General features: G+C 36.2%; 1 protein-coding gene across 2 annotated transcripts in view; it reads right to left on the reverse strand.

The window, feature by feature from the left end:
- TAF4B (TATA-box binding protein associated factor 4b) overlaps positions 1 to 23,944 on the reverse strand; it is an 89,498-nt gene that overhangs the window by 40,832 nt on the left and 24,722 nt on the right. For both annotated transcript variants that reach the window (XM_043889393.1, XM_043889394.1), the window contains 4 exons: positions 18,746 to 18,881; positions 17,941 to 18,043; positions 5,118 to 5,287; positions 1,422 to 1,552 (listed from right to left, as the gene is read on the reverse strand). In XM_043889393.1, the coding sequence (XP_043745328.1) occupies positions 1,422 to 1,552; positions 5,118 to 5,287; positions 17,941 to 18,043; positions 18,746 to 18,881 (540 nt within the window). The remainder of the gene's footprint in view (positions 1 to 1,421; positions 1,553 to 5,117; positions 5,288 to 17,940; positions 18,044 to 18,745; positions 18,882 to 23,944) is intronic.

Here is a 23,944-nt window from a genome sequence, read left to right on the forward strand (position 1 = left end):
CTTCTCAAGTGCGCATGGAATAGCCTCTAAGAAAGATGATATGTTAGGCCACAAGACGAGCCTCACTACATTTAAAATGACTGAATTGTGCTAAGAATATTCTCTGACAACGATGAAGCTAGAAATCAACAGAAGAAACACTGGAAATTTCACAAATATGTGGAAATTAAACAACATACTTTTAAATAGCCAATAGATAAAAGAAATCTCAAGGGAAATTAGAAAATAACTAAGAGATAAATGAAAACAAAAACACAATGTACCAAAACTTATTGAATGCAGCAAAAGCAGTGTTTAGAGGGAATTTTATAGCAATAAAGAAATGCCTCATTAAAAGAAGAGATTGTAAATAAGTAACCAACCTTATACCTTCAGGAAACAAAGTGAGAAAAGAAAGTAGGATCATTGTCATGGACCTTACAAAAATAAAAAGGATTACCAGAGAATATTATGAACAACTGTATGCCAATAAATTAAATAACCCAAAAGAAATGGACAAATTCCAGAAGTACACAGAAATAAATACTGACATTAGGGGTCTTTTTTTCTGCAGTTTTTTCTGATGATATTTAAGTCAGTCTAGCAAATTCTCAAGTGAGCACCTCAAACACACAAGTGAGCACCTCAACAACTATAAACAGTTCTCCCAAAATTCTAAATGAAGCAGAAAGGGGAGAAAATAGAATTATTTCCTCCAGGAAATTTTCCATAAGCATAGCTGATACTTCTCTAGATTCCTTTTAACCTACGTCTAGGACATCATGACAATGACCATTCTTGCAAACTCAAAACATTAAAAGGTTACCCATGTAACATGTATAAAATCTAGCTGTGAACATTTCCTGCTATGAGGGGAAAGGTTATCTTTTTCTTTTTTAACCCTCATCAACCAATATATTTGTTCTTCATCAAAACCATAATACAAATAAATCCAGTGCTTTCATCTTGATGATGGCAAGTGATTTGGTTCACACCACTAGGGATAAGACAAGGCTATTCGTGCATGTAATTTTTTAAATAAAAGTCCTCAATGCAATAGCTTAACTCACTGAAAGGAAACGGGAGTTGCCAGCAGAGTACGGATCACTGAAGAGAACACAGCTACCCAATATTTCCTTCTAACACATCCTCCCCTTTCCAGTCAAGAGCTTTAGGAAGAGAAGCCTCAGGCATGACAGATGCGTATTTCAGTCTACACTAACATAGAAGCTTTGGATACTACTGAAACTCTATTTATTTGTCATGTAAACATATCTAAATAAGGCACATTAGGAATGAGATTTTGATTTTCTACCAGTATGAATTATGTCTCAACCATTTCCTTGAAAAATGTACCTAGAATATGAATCTATATCAAACAGCTACCTTTAACAGAACAAAGGGGCGAGAAGAGTTTGGTCTTCTCTAACGATTTCCTTTACCTTGTAAGTTGTCATTCGATGCTGAGCAATTGTAGTCAGTTTTTCTAGAAGGCCTCGTAATCGCTCCTGTGTTGCATGGGAGATCAAGTTCACAGCATCAGAATTAAGTTCTGTAATGTCATGCTTTTTACCTGTGGAAGCAGGGAAAATCCATTACGTGTTTTAGTAGAGGCTGATAATTGAAATAATTAGCACAGCAGGTATTCTGTTCCCCCTGGAAGTCATACCCATTATGAATAAAGGTTTGGAGATTATGATTTTCCTGGTAAAGTCACAACTTCAAAGATCTTAAGACATTACATTAATAAAACCTAGCCTGGAGCCTCAGAAAATATAGACATTGTTTCACTTAGCCTCTAGAATCATTCTCCTTGCAAGGTCATTTATAGGACAAAGTTAATAAGAACACAAATCAAGTCTAGTGTTCAGGGAGGAAAATGGTAACTGCAGAAATTAGTGCTGTATTCTGTTAATTTTAGTAATTAAAAAAAACAGAAAATTACATTTTGCCCTGTTTGACACTGGTAGCAATTTACAACATTTGTTTCCATGAATTCAGATTGTGAATCTCTGTTAATAGCTTGTCTACACGACACACCTATACTTTTTCTGTCCAATACCAATCATGCTTACTTTGCACTCATATTCTATAAATTGACTTGATAATTAGTTTACATGTTGAAATGAGTTCAAAGCCTCATCATTTTACTCATCAATTTTAAAAAACTTCTCTTTCACTATATCTCTTTCTATAAATAAACCAAACTTCTATTCTTCCTTCTGCTAACTAGGAAGAAAGTTTCAAGAAAACAATTTCGACCACATACTGCAAAGCAGAAGCTCATTTATAAATCAACCTCATCAGTATTTAAATAGCAGTTCTCCAGCTCAGTGAAACCACCTGTATCATCAGAGATGAAAACCCTAAAGATACATGCAATTATGTAATCTCATCTAAATGAGTTTTCTAAGTGCTATTGTGTTTGTTTTTAACATATGTATTTACACAAATTTTAAAAATATAATATTTAACTTGCACTCTATCTGAAATACATTCTTATATACTCAAAGTGTGAATAAAGATTGCAAAAAAAAAGCTTTAATTTAAAAAGCCAACAAATCTTAAATATACTGTTTGATCATAAGAAATGCTGCCATAAGAAACACTGAACTTTAGTTCAAAACGTGGGCTATATTAAACCAGACAGAAAAAGGATATAAAACGATTCAGCTTCATCTGTACCAAACCTTCAAAACGTAGTTCATTACTTTTTAGCAAAACTGAATTCATCACCAATATACAATTCAAGCAAGGGGAAAAAACCGGAAAGTCAAATCTACTTTACTGAAACGTCAGCATAAATAAATAGTGGGGCCTTGTATAGCAGCAATAATACAATTTCAAAACAATCCAGTGATTAAAATTATGAATAAACATGGGTATGTAGAGGATGACATACCAGTTGATACTTTAAGAAAAACGAACATTTAATAATATATAGTGTCTGGGAAAAAACTTTGAAAATAATTTCATAAGTATAAAACAGAAGCTTAAGTTAAAGAAAAATCCATATTTCTAAAATACTAAAAATAAACAAGCGTTGGGAGTTGCAAACAATTTCAGGGCTTAGTGAACAATCAAATTTTCTAATATCCTCACTAAACTGACGATAAAACATGACACAATTACAAAGTTAAAGTCTCACTTTAAAATAAAACACTCTCTTTGGTAAAGTCATCATTAACTGATTAAGGAGATCAAGTTGGTGTTTGAAAGCTTACTATGTGATTTTACAGAAAGTCTGTGTAATTTAATTTAGGTAACTGGCAAAAAAGGAAGAACACTGGCATGTTTACTCCCCCACCATATTCAAGTAAGAAAATCTTCCTCCCCAAATTCTTTGGGTTAATTTATAACTCCTGTTATTAAAAAATGATCTTGGTTCTGACCTGTTCTGTGAACATGGAATTTTATTATAAATGAAGAACATTCCTAGAAATACATAACTCCATTCACTCTATGGTTTTTGTTTTAAAAGCTTAGGTAATTTAGAGGGAAGAAGTTTTGCAATTTTCCATCATATTAAATGACAAGCTTGTGTTTTATCACTAAGAACTGAAAATACAAAGATATATCCCCAGAATTCTCCTTGAAAGCAGAGGTTAGCAAACTAAACCTGGTCTCTCTTTATAGATACAGTTTGATGGGAATACAGTCTTTCCTATTAGTTCACATATTGTCTACAGCTTCTTCTGTAATATAACAGTAGAGGTGAGCAGTTGTGACACAGACTATATTTGCCCACAAAGTAGCAAATATTTATTATCTGGTCCTTTGCAAGAAAAAAAAAAACACCTGTCAATCTCTGTCCTAAAAGATCAAAAATGTTCTTTCAATACTAAAATTCTCCTATCATACAGTCAAGGTCTAAATCAAGCTAGAAATAAAATTTATACGGGGGCAGGGAATTGATAAAATTAAGTACGAATCGACTTGTGCTCCACCAGAGTTCTAAATAATTCTGTGGCTAAAAGCAGTTAAAACACCAGCAAATTTCCCAAGCCATCACAGAAAGGTATGTGCTTAGGCTTAATCCCAAATTAAGGAACCGCCTTCTGTACAGTACAAAACAGGACGCAATGAAGAAAACGAAAGAGAAAGAAAGAGAGAGAGGGAAGAAAGAGGGGGAGGGAGGGCTGGAGAGGAGAGCAAACAAAACACAAGCAAACAGCAAACAAACATTTTAGAATTAGCTTTTCTGAATTCCAATCCTTTTGAACTAATGTAAGTTCTACTTTTTCAAAATAAAAGGATAATATATACTGAGGTGAAAAAAGTGATAATTTGTATAGCATACAGTAGGAGCTCAAATATTTACTGGGTAATTTTCAAGTAGACTTAGAATATGTAACAGTCCTTAAATATACCATGGATGTATCAAACATCTGAAACTTCCACAGTTTTGTGTGAAGCCTTCAACACAGAACGCAAAGGTTCTTACTCAAGCATACTAAAAGGTCACTGGTGCTGGCCTCTCAAGTGGACATGGGTGAAGGAGGAGAGTTAGTCTCTGGCCAGCCCCTGGGTCAGGACACAAGAAACGAGAAGACACACACACAACAGTCTCTCTTCAATTTGTCTCTTTTTTCAGTTACCACTGTGAGTTTGCTATTAACAACAAAAATGTTTGGCTCCAGAATAAAACAGGTATGTTCTCTACCATTTCCTTTCACATACTTCAGGCCATCTAACAACTACTGGCCAGAGAGAACCCTGATATTCTAGTTTCACTCTTTTACCATAAGGATGGGTCTGAGTTCCAGGGTGGAGATGAGGAAAAAGGGACTTAATCTCGTTGGCTATTTTTTTGTTTCATAAACACAAATTTGTAACATAAATTACATGCCTAAAGACCAACCAAAGAAGAACAGCACAGAAAAAAAAAATATATCCTAAGTATATCTATATACTTATGATATTAACCACTACCTATACCAGAAACCACAGGTTGTATGATTTAAGTTACTTTAATAATTTTTAAAATAAAATATTACTGTAACACCCATGAAATCTTGACTACTTGCAGAGCTTTTGTTAAGCTTCAGACTTTCCAGAAACACAAACTCAGGTTATCTAACTCTTGATAACATTTTCCTTGGATCAGACAGTCTTACCAGGTCAATGATCATACTTACCAATGTCTAAAATTCGCTTTTGTAGAGCTCCAATGAAAAGAAATGGTTCATCTTTACAGGACTGAACGAGGGTGCCAACCAATTCAGAATTTGTTGCTAAGATACAGGCGTTTTCTTCACTGAGATTGACCCCTGCCATGGAAGTCACATCATTGATGTCATCTTCATCTCTAATAGAAAAAAAAAAAAGGAAAGCTGTTTGGTGGTGGTGGTGGTATGTGAATGAGTGATTTCAAAGAGCAAGGAAGTGTAGATCTCTCCTTATAACTAAACACATTATCTTACTTAATTTATCTAAGCAAGAGAAGAAGTGAGGCATGGCTATCCCTCTCTGTCAGTCTTTAAAATTAACTGGTGTCTCTAACGTCTAGTACATTTAATATCAGAAAGATCGATCACAGACACCTTTGAATCCTGGTGCCCATCTCTCCCTCTCTCAGTTTAGTAAATAGGGTGCACTAAGAGGGATTTGGTCCAGTGCTCTGTGACAAACTAGAGGGGTGGGAGAGAGGTTTGTGGTGGGGGCAGGGACAGGATACCCATGGCCAATTCATGTTGATGTATGGCAGATGTCAATGCAATACTGTGGAAAAACTGTCCTCCAATTAAAATAAATAATTTTTTTTCAAAAAAGAGGGATTTGGAAGTTAGTCTAAGTTATCCACAAACTGCCTCCAATGAAAGACAATGAAATAAAAACAGGTTTCTTTTTTTTCACCCAAGATGATTAAAAACCCCTGAAATATCCCCATTGCCCTCCACTGGTCCACTGAGGAGGAGAAACCCTTCGATCCTGAAAGGTCCATACCCGTGAAAAGGCCCTTGAGAAGAATCTCTCTAGACTAGCTATTCTGAAACTATATGGTTAAAACCAGCTTTGTTTTTCTGCTTTAGACTTTTGGTGTGCTTCATCTGTACCAATTGAATTCATTAAACCACCTCCTCGAGCAAATGGCTGCAAAGGGCTAATATTTAAGATATAAAATTATACACACATATGTAAAAGACACACATATAAGAACACAAAATATGTTTGGGCTCCTTGCATTGTGCCAGCAAAATTAATTAGTTGGTTTTATCTAATAGAATTGCTACATGGCTATGGGTACTAAGATGAGTATATTATGTTTAAGGAGAGAGAAGAGAAAGACGAAAGAAATACTAAAATTCTAATGGCATCCTTATTCTCCAAAACAGGCTTCAGCAATATGTGAACCGTGAACTTCCAGATGTTCAAGCTGGTTTTAGAAAAGGCAGAGGAACCAGAGATGAAATTGCCAACATCTACTGGATCATCAAAAAAGCAAGAGAGTTCCAGAAAAACATCTATTTCTGCTTTATTGACTATGCCAAAGCCTTTGACTGTGTGGATCACAATAAATTGTGGAAAATTCTGAAAGAGATGGGAATACCAGACCATCTGACCTGTCTCTTGAAAAACCTGTATGCAGGTCAGGAAGCAACAGTTAGAACTGGACATGGAACAACAGACTGGTTCCAAATAGGAAAAGGAGTACGTCAAGGCTGTATACTGTCACCCTGCTTATTTAACTTATATGCAGAGTACATCATGGGAAATGCTGGGCTGGAAGAAGCACAAGCTGGAATCAAGATTGCTGGGAGAAATATCAGTAACCTCAGATATGCAGATGACACCACCCTTATGGCAGAAAGTGAAGAGGAACTAAAAAGCCTGTTGCTGAAAGAGAAGGGGGAAAGTGAAAAAGTTGGCTTAAAGCTCAATATTCAGAAAACTAAGATCATGGCATCTGGTCCCATCACTTCATGGCAAATAGATGGGGAAACAGTGGAAACAGTGGCTGATTTTATTTTTGGGGGCTCCAAAATCACTGCAGATGGTGACTGCAGCCATGAAATTAAAAGACGCTTACTCCTTGGAAGGAAAGTTATGACCAACCTAGATAGCATATTTAAAAGCAGAGACATTACTTTGCCAACAAAGGCCCATCTAGTCAAGGCTATGGTTTTTCCAGTGGTCATGTATGGATGTGACAGTTGGACTATAAAGAAAGCTGAGTGCCGAAGAATTGACACTTTTGAGCTGTGGTGTTGGAGAAGACTCTTGAGAGTCCCTTGGACTGCAAGGAGATCCAGCCAGTTCATCCTAAAGGAGATCAGTCCTGGTGTTCACTGGAAGGACTGATGTTGAAGCTGAAACTCCAATACTTTGGCCACCTGATGTGAACAGCTGACTCACTTGGAAAGATCCTGATGCTGGGAAGGATTGGGGGCAGGAGGAGAAGAGGACGACAGAGGATGAGATGGCTGGATGGTGTAACTGACTCGATGGACATGGGTTTGGGTAGACTCCAGGAGTTGGTGATGGACAGGGAGGCCTGGCGTGCTGAGATTCATGGGGTCGCAGAGTCGGACACGACTGAGCGACTGAACTGAACTGAATGGCATCCTTAACACCATACATAATAAGAGGCATGTCACTGACCGTAACTCACGTACCAGTGCATAACAATTTACACAAACATGATTATATAAAAAAGATATTGTTTCTATTTATTGCATGGGCCAAATGATCTACCATGTGATTTCATATCAATAGATTTGAATCTCCCTGTAGTAATGCATTTGTGTACAAAAAACAGAAATGAACTATACCAGTTAAGTGTTTAAGATATGAAAGCCTCTGGTGTTCAACTTTAAAAAGCAGCATGTTAGGGCTAAGAGAGGGAAAGAGACCCCACTCACATAGGTATAAGAGTTTCAAACTAAATGAAAGAAAGTTAAGTGCTAGACACAGCAGTTGCAAGTGAAGAGAAAGAAATATGGTTCCACAACCTGAACAGTATATTTAAAAGCCTAACCTTTAAAACTGCGTCTCTGTAATAGGGAAAAGAAAACTTTTAAAATTAGTATCTCAAATCAACCAAATGAAATATACAATGTAAAGAAACTGTATAAAAATGGTTGGTCTCCACCTTATCAAATGTCACAGGGGTACTGTCAGAGGTATGGGATGCTGAGAATGGTTCTAAGAACTAATTTACCACCTATGTAAACAAAGAAGTATTCCAGAAACATCTGAACACTTAAAGCTTAAATGTAAGTACAATAGAAACTGTAAACCTAAAGATGGACCAAGATCCGAGTTAAAAAAATATTTTAAAAGGTCTAAGTAAAAAAATACTTTTTAAAAATCAAGTATCAAGAAAATGAAAAAACAAGCCATAGACTGGGAGAAAATATTTGCAAAACACATATCTGATTAAGGACTGTTATCCAAAATATATAGAGAACCCTTAGAACACAACAAAAAGAATACAAACAGATTAAAAAATGGGCCAAAGACCTAAAAGACAACTCACCAAAAAGATGGCAAGCATATGAAAAGATGCTCCACATCCTATGTTGTCAAGGAGATGCAAATTAAAACAATGAGATACCACCACACACCTATCAGAATGGCCACAAGGCTGAACACCAGGTGCTGATGTGGCTGTGGAGAAACAGGAGCTCTCATTCACTGCTGGTGGGAACGCAAAATGGTACAGCTACCATGAAAGACAGTTTGGCAGTTCATTGCAAAACTAAACATACTCTTACCACATGATCCAGCAATTATACTCCTCAGTACTAACCCAAAGGAACTGAAAATTCACATCCATACAAAAAGCTGTGCATGGATGTTTCTAGCAGATTTACTCCTAATTGTCAAAACCTGGAAACAACCAAGATGTCCTTCAGCAGGTGACTGGACAAACTGTAGTAAATCCAGAAATGGAATATCGTTGAGGACTAAAAAGAAATGTTACCATACCATGAAAAGATGTGGAGGAAACTTAAACGCACACTATTAAGTGAAGAAGCCAAACTGAAAAAGCTACATACTGATGATTCCAACTATATGTCACCTTGGCAAATGCAAATTATGGAGACAATAAGACGACCTGGAGTTGCCAAGGGTTAGCAGAAAGGGATGACTAGGCAGAAAACAGAGGACTTTTTAGGACAGTGAAATATATAGTATCTGTATGACACTATAATGGGGGATATATGTCATCACACGAAAATGTAAAAACCCACAGAATGCATCACACAACAAGAGTGAATTTGCATCACACAACAAGAGTGAATTGTAAGGTAAATGATGAACTTTGGTTGATAATGATGTCTCAGTGCAGATTCATCAAGCATAACAAATAAACCACTCTGGTGGGGGATGTTGGTAATGATTGAGGCTATGTATGTATTAGAATTTTCTACAAGATACCAATCAATTTTCCTGTGAACCTAAATTTGCACTAAAAAATCATCTATTAAAAGAGAAAAAAGGGGCCAAGTACATTCGACTAAAAACTCTGTTCACTCCTAAACAGAATCTGTTTACTCTGAAATAGAATCCCAACCAGTTACTTATCGCCTTTAGGACAAAATTTTCTTCCTCAAAACAATGAATAACTTTGATTAGGGTACTTTCTAATGTCACTCTCAGCCACTTAAAAGAATAAGGGCGCTCTCTTTGGCCAGATAGAGAACAAATGCCAAGGTGTATTACGAAATGGGAAAAACTAAACAAAACAATGTATAGAACAGAGTGTACCTTGGGAAAAAAAAATACACACTTATATGGGCATATCTCTGGATACACAAGAAATTCATCTCTGGAGGGGGAAATCGGGAAGCATGAGTAGGAAAGAAGACATTTTATATCACATCATACTCTTTTTCTAGGGGCTTTCCAGGTGACACTAGTGGTAAAGAAACCGCCTGCCAACGCAGAAGACATTAAGAGACACGGGTTTGGTCCCTGGGTCAGAAAGACCCCCTGGGGTAGGACATGGCAACCCACTCCAGTATTCTTGCCTGGAGAATCCCATGGACAGAGGAGCCTGGAGGGCTACAGTCCATAGGGTTGCAAAGAGTCGGACACAACTGAAGTGACTTCGCATGCAAACATGTTATCTTTTCTACCCTTTGAATGTTGTACTATATACATGGATTACTCAATCAAATGGTTAGTGATATCTTAAAAATAATATGTAAATAAACAGAAAAAGAAAACTGAAGACAGAGAAATATAATGAAGTTCAGAACATAGCCTCATTCTTTCCTTAAAAAACCCCCAGACTTATTTACGGTATACAGCACGTGGCCTTTACACACATGCACACAGCATGGTATGGTCACAATGTCAGCTGTGTGCCAGGTACAGAGGCCCTGTACACGGCACCTTGCTTCCACAGGTGGGTGTTCCCGCTGAGCCCCTGCTGAAATCTCACATAAAGACTGGAGAGACCAGTACCAGGCCTCCTATTACTAGCAGTCCCATGCACAGTACTAGAACTGAAAGTAATTCATCAGTGAAGAGACTGTCCCATGTCTTTCAGAATCTTCTTGCAGCCCTTCTCTGAAATCAGCAGGGAGCTAACCACCCAATAAGATTTGTTCTTGCCTGGCCATCCCCGCCCCTTCTATCTGGCCCCAAGCTGAACACAGCTCCCTCTAGTCCAGCTATCAGCTGCTATGGTTACAGAAGGCCGCATGAAGAGAGGGAGACCCTAAGGAGGGAAGAGGAAAGAGTACCACGATCAACAGTACCTGAACCATTTAAAACTTCCTCTTAGAGAGAAGGCAGACTAGAGGAAAGCAAAGACAACACAGTGTCACAGCAGCATTGTTGATAAGGCTAAAAAGACAGGCCAAGGCAGGAACAAAGGCTTTGCTGCTGAGGTAATTTGTGATTCTGGGTTGGTTTAATTTTAGAGGCAAAGAAAGTGAGAATCTCTGAATCATTCTTCAAGACCTCTGGTCTGATGCAGTATATTTTTTAACGAAGGTGTGAAAGACATAAGCCTGTTTGTTCTAAAAGATACACAAGAAGAAAATTTAACAGTGAAAGGCTTCCAAATTAAGATTCTGTCGGGGCAATAGGTTACTATGCAAAAGTTAAAGAAGTATTACCCAATCACCTGGCTTGCATTTTGGCTTCTGAAACTGATCTAATTCTTCAGCTTTTAATACAGTTAACTACCGCTTGTGCCTACTTTTTAAAATTGCTTCTACTTGTCACCTTATTTAACTTATATGCAGAGTACATCATGAGAAACGCTGGGCTTGGGGAAGCACAAGCTGCAATCAAGATTGCTGGGAGAAATACCAATAACCTCAGATATGGAGGTGACACCACCCTTATGGCAGAAAGTGAAGAGGAACTAAAAAGCCTCTTGATGAAAGTGAAAGAGGAGAGTGAAAAAGTTGGCTTAAAGCTCAATATTCAGAAAACTAAGATCATGGCATCCGGTCCCATCACTTCACGGCAAATAGATGGGGAAACAGTGGAAACAGTGGCTGATTTTATTTTTCTGGGCTCCAAAAATCACTGCAGATGGTGATTGCAGCCATGAAATTAAAAGACACTTACTCCTTGGAAGGAAAGTTATGACCAACCTGGATAGCATATTAAAAAGCAGAGACATTACTTTGTCAACAAAGGTCTGTCTAGTCAAGGCTATGGTTTTTCCAGTGGTCATGTATGGATGTGAGAGTTGGACTATAAAGAAAGCTGAGTGCCGAAGAATTGAAGCTTTTGAGCTGTGGTGTTGGAGAAGACTCTTGAGAGTCCCTTGGACTGCAAGGAGATCCAACCAGTCCATCCTAAAGGAGATCAGTCCTCGGTATTCATTGGAAGGACTGATGTTGAAGCTGAAACTCTAATACTTTGGCCACCTGATGCAAAGAGCTGACTCATTTGAAAAGACCCTGATGCTGGGAAAGACTGAGGGCAGGAGAAGGGGACGACAGAGGATGAGATGGTTGGATGGCATGACTGACTCGATGGACATGGGTTTGGGTAAACTCTGGGAGTTGGTGATGGACAGGGAGGCCTGGCGTGCTGCAGTTCATGGGGTCACAAAGAGTCGGACACAACTGAGCGACTGAACTGAACCGAACCCTCTTAAGATCTATAATAGCATCAAACTAAATCTTCTCTAGTAGAAAAAAATCACATTACTTTCCTGTTACAAAACATTTCATGATCCCATGAACTCAACCTGATATTCAAGGTCTTCCAGGTAATGACCTTAACTTAGCACACTCTCCTCTCCCATTTCTCACCGTCAAATAGCTCCTACCGACCCTGGCCTTTCTCAGGCTATTCTCCCTTTCTTGTTCTAGTCTTCAGCTCCTTTTGCTTTATTATCTTTCAGCTGTCAATGCCCCATGCATAGTCCAGATCGACTTCAATTGCCTACTTTGGAAATGTTAGTTTGTTTTCATAATTTTAAAGTGTCTGTCCAATTACTACAACTTTTGAACTTCCAAGGGTACATTTCTTTTTATTTTAAGAAGATCAAGTTCTTCCTTTAGGTTACTAATCCCTGGTAAAATAAGTTTACCTTCAATATTCTTGTTTCATCACCTTTCAGCATAATCTCTGTGTTACCTACCACAGCCATTATATAAACTCACACAACATCCTGCTTACTCTCCTTTTATGCTTTTTCAAAGGTATTTTTCCCCATGGGAAATAATCTTTCTTCTTTTTAAGAAACATAGCATAGAATATTGCAGTATTTCTCAAACTTTAGTGACTTTAGGAACTACTTCAGAGTATATTCCTTCCCAGTTCATTCTGCATGTAAGCACAAAGATAATTTTTTCCTAAATAGCATTTTACTATAATAAAATCTGGCTAATAATTTTGCAAGCTTTCACAATCACATCTCTAAGTTTTCATTCATGTAATTTTGCTGTGAGGAATATTTAAGAACCTACTGTCTAACAAGAATTAGCATAAAGGCAACTCCTCCAAGACTTTTTTTTGTTGAATTTAACCCTAGATTTAGAATTAATTTGCACAGCTCAGAAGGGTGTTTCTTCTGTCTCCTGTCCTTCCAAGATTTTATCACCAGAGACAGTTTTCTAAGTCCTTCCTTGGAATGATTAACCATCTGTTACTATGTATAAATACGTAATAAAACAATTAATTACATACGAATCAAGATAGAGCACATGTTTAACCTACACTAGAGAATCTGATTCCTGCAATAAGAAGAAAATGGGACATTAAAGTTGGTGGAGTAATATCTGTACAAACAGTATGTAACCTTGTCCTATGTTTTTTTCTAAGTGTCTTTTAAGGCAAATTTTTAAAAAAGCCACTTAACCTCTAGCTGTTATAATGCGTCCTAAGTTATACATGTATACATAAATATCCACATATATATAACATCCATCCACAAATATTTTATTCTCTCTCTAAAATATAAGGATTCTAAAGAAAAACTTTAATCATAAGACAGTATCACCTCTTCAAAAAAATCAACAATAACTCCTTATGATCATCAAATTTCCAGTTTCCAGTTTAAATAAAATTAACTACACAAACATGCAGAGGTACTGTAATATTTGTCACTTCTGATTCTGAAATATAAAGAATAAAACACGAATCTCTGGCACCCTCTGGTGTTTAAACACTATATAGCTTCCCTTATTCATCCCAGATGTACTGACAAGCACAACAGAAAATATGATTTATGCAGGGAAAAAGTCACAAAAATTTTCTTTTCACTTAAGTAGTTTTGAAAATACAGAAGGATATCACTCTATTAACCTCATCCAGTTAAGTCAAGACAAGATCTAATGCCATACACTATTAACATCCTCTTACCTAAATAGAGTCTCTTACTTAAACAGTAAATGAAGTGATATTAATACTACGTATCTGAGAAAGCAAACTTAACAAAAAGACATCACTATAAAAAGATATGCATAAAGTCACATATGACCCAAATAACTAGAACATATTATACAAAAATGAAAAGTGCATATTAGAGCTAAAATAAAACTTATCTTAAAAATAGATTATATCTAAGATTATAGATATTCCTGTTCTTTTTTGAAATTCATTATTTCAATAAATTTCTGAATGCTTATTATGAACAAGGCATTTTTCTACACATTAAGTACACAATGGTAAAGTTACAACGAACTCTCAGAGAGATTGGGGAGTATAAAGAAGGGTAAACAAATAAATAGAGTAACTTTAGATAAGTGCTTCAAGACAGCAGATGTGACTGAAAAAGCTACTTTACAGGGTTGGCCAAGCAAAGACTCTTTAGTCAGATAACTTTTAAACTGAAATATTAATAATAACTGTTATAAACAGAAGCTTTTAAACTGGATTGGTCCATATGAAGATGGGGAAGGAAAATGCAGGAAATAACCACATCTAAAACCTGTACAGCGGGCCTGACTAGTATGTATGAGGAACCAAAAGGAAGGGAGCAGAACTCCTCCGTCCCTAACACCAAGAGAATGCTGTACCTGTAATGGTCTGCCTACTTCCAGTTTTCCTAAATATGGGAAAGAATCTTATCTTGCTTATGCCACTATTCTTCAGTTTTTCTGCCAGCTACAACCTTACTGAACTCTAATAAATATAACTATGGTTCAAGGTAATCTCAGTGAAAAATTTTTAAAAGAACTGCCCCGCTGATTTTGAAATTTATATGTAAAGGAAGAACAAGTCAAGACATTTTTGATAAGAAAGGAATAGAGAATTTATCCAGATATAAAAATAATGAAAGTAACAGAAATCAAAATGCAAAAATATTAACACAGAAATAAAACAAAAACAGCAGTAAAATGAAATTTTAGAAATATACTCTTGAACAAATGGGGATTTACTGAAAGGTAAAGTAGCATTTCATATCAGAAAAGTAATGATGATGAAATCTTCAGTAACTATTGTTGATGTAAGCAACCCAGCCAGGAAAAGGTTATTTCTGCTTCAGCTATTTACAAAGATAGAATCAAGCACTACTGCTGATTTTGTAAAGGTCTACTGCATATATGGAGTTTGTATAGATATTTTGGAAGAAAATACACAAGCTCATCATTATAAGCTCAGGATAGGAAAAGATTTCTTAGAATAATGCAAAATTCAAAAGTTATAAAGGAGGAGACTGATAAAGCTAGTTTTGTGATTTAAAATCTGCTAATGGTGACACTTTTGCATCAGGCATTAAGTGGACTAGATGTACCCATGAGAAATTAGAAATTATATAATTTCTAATGCCAAAATTAGGTTGGCATTCTAATTTAGACAAGTTTAAGACTTTTTCATTCCAATGTTGGGCGCACAGAAGTTGTCAAAAAGTATCAGTAAAAACAAGCACACTCTAAAGCTAGAACTTTAGAGTACACTCTAAAGCTAGAACTGCCTCGAGGGCAAATGCCCGAGGCTGGCACTAGTTTCCTGGCCTCTGTTAGAGTGGAGACACTAAGTCAGGTTCTCCAGAGCAGGTGCTACGTGGTGCCAAATCCTCCCTGGTTCCTGTGAGACAGTCACAGATCTTCTCTGGAGTAAAGCAAACTCAGCGGGCTGTCAGTTCTAACCTGATTTACCCATCCACCGAGCAAGGATATAGGACAACTGTAACAAATTCTTATACTTTGTGGTAGGACCGTAGTGGTGCAACCACATAGGAAAACAGATTGGCAGCTTCTTATAAAGTTAAACATAAACCTACTAAATGATTCAGCAATTTTGCTCATATATTTACACAAAGGAAAACTTATGTCCATACAAAGACTTGGATACAGATGTTTCTAACATCTTTACTCACAATAGCCAAAAACAGGAAACAACCTGAATATCCACCAATGGCTAAAGAGATAAACAATTCAGTGCAAACAACCACAGTGCATCATACAGTGGAATACTACTCAGCAATGAAAGGCAACAATTACTAATACATGCAACAACACTGGATGTATATCAAATACATTATGCTGAGCAAAGGACACCAAGCGAAGAATACAAATTATACAATTCTACTTATTTAAAACCCTAGGAAAGAAAAATCAACAATGATAAGAAGCCAGTTAGTGGTTGCCTAAGGTATAATGAGGGGACTGGCTGGGAAGTATCACAAAGGAGGCTTTCAGGGTATTGAAAATATTCTATGTATCTTGACTGAGGCACTTGGTACATGAATTTAGTCTTTTGTCAAAACTCACTGCATTGGAAGACAATGATGACTGCCTAGGTCATCATCTTCCAACATTTACTTCCCCCAAGCAATACAGAACAATCACCACCACAGCCTCAGCACAACCTGAAGACAAAGAATATCCAACCTTCAAAACAAGAATAAATGAAAAAGCAAAACAACAATTTCCAGTGCACACTTTCTTGTCCAATGGCAACCGATTCCTCAACTCACTCACCCTATCTCAAGAGGTTTTAGGCAAAAGCAGACTGAATAAAAATTGCAGGAGAGAGACCAGAGAACTAGTGGCAGAATAAAGGATGAAATATACCACTGGCAGGAAGATAAGTACATCCCAAGTCAAAAAATACTAAAGAGGTGTCCTGGTAGATCAAAGCATGGACCACATTCAATTAATTTCATCCAAACAAGAGATGACTGAGAAAACTCCAGAGAACAGAGTGAAGGTGAGCATTTTAATATAAAAGTAGAACTACAACTAAAGTATTGATGGGGATGAGGAGGGGGGATTAATGTACAAATGCTTACATACTATGACAAATAATGCAACTAAAAATGGGAGCATATAAAGAAGAAAATAGAATATCCACACACAGATTTTTAAGTAAGCAACCGGTAAATTTTAAAAAGTATCGATCCAAGAAGGACAAACATAAAACTGTAAAACTTCTAGAACAAAGAACAGGAGAATTTCTATAACCTTTGGTTACACAAACATTTCTTATATAAAACATGAGAAGCATAATCTGCAAGAGAAAAAATTAATGAACTGGGCTTCAGCAAAATTAAAAACTTTTGCTCTGTGAAAGACACTGGTAAGAGAATGACTTGGATCTTGAACATATATAAAGAACTCTAAAAATGCAAGCACAGAAAAACAAACAACTCAAAAGAAAAATGGGCAAAAGATTACTTCACCAAAGAAGGTAGTGTTAAGGATAGCAAATAAGCACAAGAACAGATAGATGTTCAACATCTTAAGACTTTAGGAAAATATAAACTAAAATGAGAGTGACAATAACCACTGTATACTTAGAATGGTAAAAGTCAAAAGAATTGGCAATAACAAGTACTAAAATTGGAGTGCAAGTCTCCTCATTGCTGGTGGAAATGAAAAATGGTACAGTCCCTCTGATAAACAGTTTGAAAGCTTCTTAAATAGTAAAACACATACTTACCTAGTGACCCCACAATACTACTCTTAGATGTTAACTACAGAGAAATGAAACCTATGTTCATAAAAATCTGTGTGGAAATGTTTACAGCAACTTTATAGAATCATTTGAAAACTGGGAACAACTCAATGTCCATCAACAGGAAAACAACCAAATTTACATTCAGATAATGAATACTGTTCACCAGAACAAAATAGCAACCTTATAATAATCAAAATGATGTAGATGAATCTCAAACACATGCTGAGTGAAAAAAATCAAATGCAAAAGAGTAGATAATGTAATTTTCCATTTATGTAAAGTTCAAGAATGGACAAAAATGATCTATGGTGATGGACATAAGAACAGTGGCTGCCAGAGGCAAGGTTGGAAGTAATTGATTTGAAAGGAGCATAAAGATGATGGATATGTTTAGCATCTTGGTCTGAATTAAGATTACACAGGTAAATGTTTGTCAAAATTCATTGAGCTCTACACTTAAGATCTGTGCACTTTACTACTTATAAATTATATTCAGTAAAGCACTGTTAGCTTTTTCAAAAGGCATCATTAAATTTATTTTATGTAAGTATTATTTCATCATCTCTTTCGTGTTTTTAAAAAGAATATTAATTTCTTAAATCAGACAAAATTTTGATCATTGAATTTCTTTACCTGAAGGATATTGTTCCATTCTCTTTTATTTTGTTTTTCTGAACAGATGATTGAAGTGACAGAATTTTATTTCCTGGAAGAGTAATTTGCTTTAGAATGGAAGCTATAAAAACAAAAGAAGCCAGAAAAAGTAAAATGAAAAAAAAAGCAATCACACATCAGGAAAAAATTTAGGACAATAGCTATTTTCAATGCATAAAGAATAATCAAAGAAAATTTCAAAGCTTTCTAGAACTATATTTAAACTCAAACATTACAATTAATTTATTCCCTGCACAAGAAATCACAAAATCAAGACCTCTCCATTTCTTTTTATATGTTCCCCAAATTGTCTAGAGAATTACCAGCATTACAAAAATACTATGAAGAATACTATGAAAAATACTATGAAGAAAAGAAACATGTTATACTATATCTTTTGTATTGGTGGATTTAAAAAATACATAAAGACTCTTATCCTTTGTAAGACTGACTTCCAAATGTAGAGGGAAAAAAGCACAATTTTAATAAAAGAAATAAGGCAATAGCAAAATTTATGTTAAAAAAAGTACTATATTTACTAGTAGATTGTTTTATCTAGTTACAAAACACCATGAATGGTGTTGATTTAATCTAAAACAACATACATCCCTAAAAGTGGCTATGTACAAAGAATATAATATTAAGCTATTTTTCAGTCTTCTCTCATAGGTCTCAACTTAATAGAAATCTCTCTTCTCTGAATATAATGGTGAAAAAAAAAAGTATAGAAACCCATCATGTTGCAAACCCAACATGACAGGGCAGAGATTAGTTATAAATCTACCTTGGGAAAACTGACTGGTAGGTATTGTAGTGCTCACTGCCACCTTCTTCTGTCCAGGTTTCTGGATGGTCAATGCTGGGGAATGGGTAAGAGTGGTCACTTGTTTTGCAAGACCTCCTGAAGGCTGCTGGACTACCTGAAACAATGAGAACTATTAATACAGTCCTTCAACTAGACCTGCTTCAGAAAAGAACAAAACTACAACTGCAACAAGAGAACAAATGATTGTCCTCATTTAACCATACATACCTTTACCTTAGCATCATAAGAAAGCCTACTTAAAAGTTTAAATTTGTATGTTGTAAATTTACCTAGCTCAAAAGTGAAAACCATGATAATCTCACACTGTAATTTTCAGAGTGGAATTCAAACTTACACACGGCGCAATTTAAATCTCCAAATAGATCTTATTTTCATCCTTTTAACTTACCATGGAAAATTTCAAAGACATACAAAAGCAGAGGGAACAACAACAAAAAAAAAATGAAAACACCTATAGCATTATTACCCAGCTTCAGCAATGATTAATTCATCTCTATTCCTACCCACTTCTCCCCACCCTCAATTATTTTAAAGCAAATCTCAGGTATATCTTTTAATCCATAAATATTTCAAAATATACCTCTAAAAGATAATGACTTTCAAACAGTTGTTTTTTAAAAGCATCTGAAAGATAGCAATGCTAAAGGCATTCTCCAAGATAACAGTTCAAGAAATCCACAGGGTGAGGGTTGGGGATAAAAGAAGAGAAATTAAAGTAATAGCAGAGCCTTATTTTCAGCTTCAAAGAAGAAAAAAACAGAATAGTAGAGTTTCATGCTTTCACCTCAAAGAAAAAAAAAACAGTCACTATGTATTTGAGCCAGCTATTCATAGCGAACTATTTTTAAGTCCTCAAACTCATACATGGCTAATATAAATGATCTAGTTTCATAACAGAATTCTGGAGGTTAATTTATTCTATATGCTGGGCTTAATCGCTCAGTTGTGTCCGACTCTTTTGCAACCCCCACCAGGCTCTTCTGTCTGTGGGGACTCTCCAGGCAAGAATGCTGGAGTGGGTTGCTACGCCCTCCTCCAGGGGATCTTCCCAACCTGGGGATTGAACCCAGGTCTCCTGCATAGAAGGCGGTTTCTTTACTGTCTGAATCACCAGAGAAGCCCATAATTTATTCTATATTCTTTTACAAATAAAATTAAATCTAGTGCATATTACTAAACAAAAGTAATTTACAAGAAATCCAAAATGTCCCAGTAAATAATCATATAGGAACTAATGCCCCTAGAGGAGAAATACAAGTTGGAATAATTCGATTGTCATGATTCTATGAGAACTGACTCTTGAAAGAGAGAAAGAACCCTTGAAAACAATTATGTATTTCAGTTGAGATCATACTTTTGTATCCTAAAGTTTTAGGAATCAGATTTCAATTCTACAAAGTAATATACATTCAGAGTCCCACTTATGCATTCAGATGAAAACTCAAAACAAAACAAATACTCCTAGCAACTCTGACTTATCTCCCTATTGTTTATTTTCTTCCCTGCTATCTTTTATTTGGTATTGTTTTCATATTTTGATTATGAAAGGTAGTAATAAAATGTTACTAGAAATTTGAGTTAGTTTTCAAACCACTTTTGATACTTTCTCTCTCTCTCTCTCTCTCTCTCTCTATATATATATATATAAAATGATAACTACAGCATAGAGGCTGGCCCCTAAGGTGAATGGAGGCTCCAGGCCTCTAGGGGACCAGCCAGGAGGCATGGGGTAGGAAGGCCAAAGGAACCCAGCATCAGCATGTGACCCTGACACAGAACAAGTAGGGAGATGAGCCTTCACATGGGCTCCAAGACCGGGGCTGTGCATGGCCCAGTCTAGGCCCAATCCAGTGCAAGTTCATGTACACGGCAGGAGGCAGATGCGTCCACTGATTTAACAATCCTGGATCCCCATCATTCCTCGTCCTAATGACTGTAACACTTGGGAGCATATGTGCAGCATATTCCTGAACACTTGCTGAACAAAATAAAATACCACTAGTGAGAAAATATAAAACAACTCAGCAGCAGTGTTCTTTCAAAGAAAGTACAGTTTTAGACTATAATATAAGGCATATAACAGAGACTGATATTGAGAGAGATGGAAATTGGTCCAAGGATGATAGATCTGCTCCTACTTGGCAAGCGAAACAAAGAGCTATTATTAGAAGAGTCAGTGGTTCTGGAGGTATGCAGGTAGAGACAGACTGGGAAGGGAGAGAAGGAAACTTCAAGGTGATGGTAACATTTCTATATCTTGAAAAGCAGACTTGAGTTACAGAGGTAAGCATCATCAAGGGGCTTCCCTTGTGGCTCCGAGGGTAAAGAATCTGCCCGCAATGGGGGAGACCTGGGTATGATCCCTGGGTCAGGAAGATCCCCTGGAGAAGGGAATGGCAACCCACCCCAGTATTCTTGTCTGGAGAATTCCATGGACAGAGGAGCCTGGAGGACTACAGTTCATGGACTCTCGAAGAGTTGGACATGAACTAAGCCACTAGACTAACACTTTCACTTTTAAGCATTGTCAGAATTTATCCAATGACAGATTTAAAATTTGTGCATGCCACAGTATATACATTGTAACTAAAAACAAGAAAAAGAGTAAAGAAATATTGATTGGCAGTTAATAATATGCACATATCAAAATATTTTAGGAAGAAGCCTTTGAAATGTATCAAAATTAAGATAATTGATGAATGAATAAATCAAGTAGAGCAAATGTAAACAGTAGAATCTAGGTGGCTGGTATACAGTGTTCATGATAAACCTCAACTTTGCTATGTTTGGAAATTTTCATAATAAAACATTTTCTTGAATAAGGCAAAAATAAGACAACATATACACTGTAAATATAGTTTCAATAGTTTATTTTCCATGAATTCTGATGCCCCCGTATTAAAATAAAACCTAAAAAAACATATATTCTTCAAGTAAATTTAAATGAGCTGGCATTAATCAATCTATGTTAAGACTATTGTTATGTAAACTCTGACCACATTATAGCCTATAAAGATTTTTCTATGCAATTCCTAATTATATATGGCAATTAAAGGGCAGCAGGCTTTATTTGGACTCAGCCTCTTCACCCAGTCTTTCATTAGTCCTATCTTAGTGGTGTTACAATCAACAATTGAATTCTACCTCTCCTCTCACTCTTCTAACAGCATGCAAATAAAGGTGAGAAAAAAACCAAACCCACAAACTGATTACTCAAGTTTAGATCTAGGTCGGTCCAATAAGAAACTGAGAGTGAACCATTTGACTCAACAAAACAATAACCCTTGTTTTGTTTCCTACTCATTATGCTTCTCCTTCAAAACAGTTAGTTATGGGACAAAAATCCTATTCAACAACAACAAATCTTTCCTAGTATTCTGGGTTAATTTATTTTAGGAGATCAGTTTCACTTCAGTATAATAAAAATGAAAATTACCACATTAATAATGTACTAATTAGTTATTTTTCCCTTATATCGACAAAACAATAGTAGTTGGACAATGATTTGTTGAATGTACTTGGCCACTTATTTATCAAATGTCTACAATTCTGTTAAGAGAGAAATGCAAGTAATACAGTCACCTGGAGAAATATACATCTGAAATAAGGGAAATATCTATGATAAAACTAAACTCTGCAATGGTAGGTTAAGGAGCTTCTTGTAACTTAAAAGTGTGACATTTAAAACATTTTATCAAGAAGGAAGAAAACCTATAGAATTCTTCAGAAAAATCTGTACAAGCTAGAAAAGGATAAAGTACTAACGGGAATTTTAAAATTCATGATTATTAAAGGAAATAAACCACACAAACTTTTACACCTGACACTGAACAACACAGTCACATTTGCATTGTTCAGACCATTACTGGAGACTGTATCCTGAGTTTTATGGACCACAGATTTGATCCAGTGTGGCAATTCTCACATTTTAAATAATTATTCATCATGTTTCTTATAAGCTGCATTGAATACCATCTTATTTCTAGCACGCTGAGTGTCTTCCTCCTCGCTTCAACCTAGGATTAAATTGGACTAGTTTGTAATGAACTCACTAATGATATTCTTAAACTACCTGAGTAACACTATTTCCAACCTAAGTAATACTAATGTTCTAAATTAGTTGATTTGAAAGAGCATTCAAGTTCAATCCTCTCTGTGGCATTACCATATAGAACAGCTTATGCTGTTTTGTGCCCCAGGTAAAAATCTGCTGTAAAACAGATTACAATGCATCTTCAGAGTCTAGCTGCTCTGGATTTTGCTGTTTTAAACAGTAAGGTAGGAATACTGACATTAAATCTGTTGATTAAAACTGAAACAAAGGCCAAATAAGAAAGCAGAATTCATAAGAAAACTAAAACATTTCCATTCTTTTAAGAATCAAAGTAGAAGTTTAAAAATCCCTGAAATGTACCAATGGATTTTGTTATGTTTTTCTTGATTGAAATAGTTTCTAATGCATAACAACTCAAGCTTATGAAGTGTAAATGCTGTCAAGATATTATTGTTGCTTAGTTGCTAAGTCATGTCCAACTCTTGGTGACCCTATGGACTGTAGCCTGCCAGGCTCCTCTGTCCATGGGATTTCCCAGGCAAGAATACTGGAGTGAGTTGTCATTTCCTTCTCCAGGAGATCTTCCTGACCCAGGGATTGAACCTGTGCCTCCAGCATGGCAGGTGGACTCTTTACCACTGAGTCATTTTGGAGGCCACAAGATATTATTACCTGACAGTTTTCTGTTTCAAGACATTCTAGAAACCTAGAAGTTCTTGCCATGAGCACCATAATTTAATGGGGAAGACAATGTATTCTACTTTGAGATCTATTGCTTGAGTGTCAGCAGACTGTTCCCTTAAAATTCTGGGATTCTTAGTTTTCTCCATCTTACCTCCATCAAAATTATTTCAAATTCCACACTGCATACAAGGTATGTTTTTAAAACTCTATGTAGCTATGAAGTGTTATTTCACTGAGGGGTGGATATGCTACAGATTTTCAATAAAGATGAGCACTGATTCAAGAATCAGCTATGACACACAAAGAGGATCTCCATTCTCTCCAGTGTTACCAAAAGCAACCTTCCACTGGGGCATTTAGGGTCTCCATTCTCTTCAGTGTTACAAAAAACAACCTTCCACAGGGGCATTTACAGTTCC

The sequence above is a fragment of the Cervus elaphus genome, chromosome 27 (genome assembly GCF_910594005.1).
Source record: "Cervus elaphus chromosome 27, mCerEla1.1, whole genome shotgun sequence".
NCBI lineage: Eukaryota > Metazoa > Chordata > Mammalia > Artiodactyla > Cervidae > Cervus > Cervus elaphus.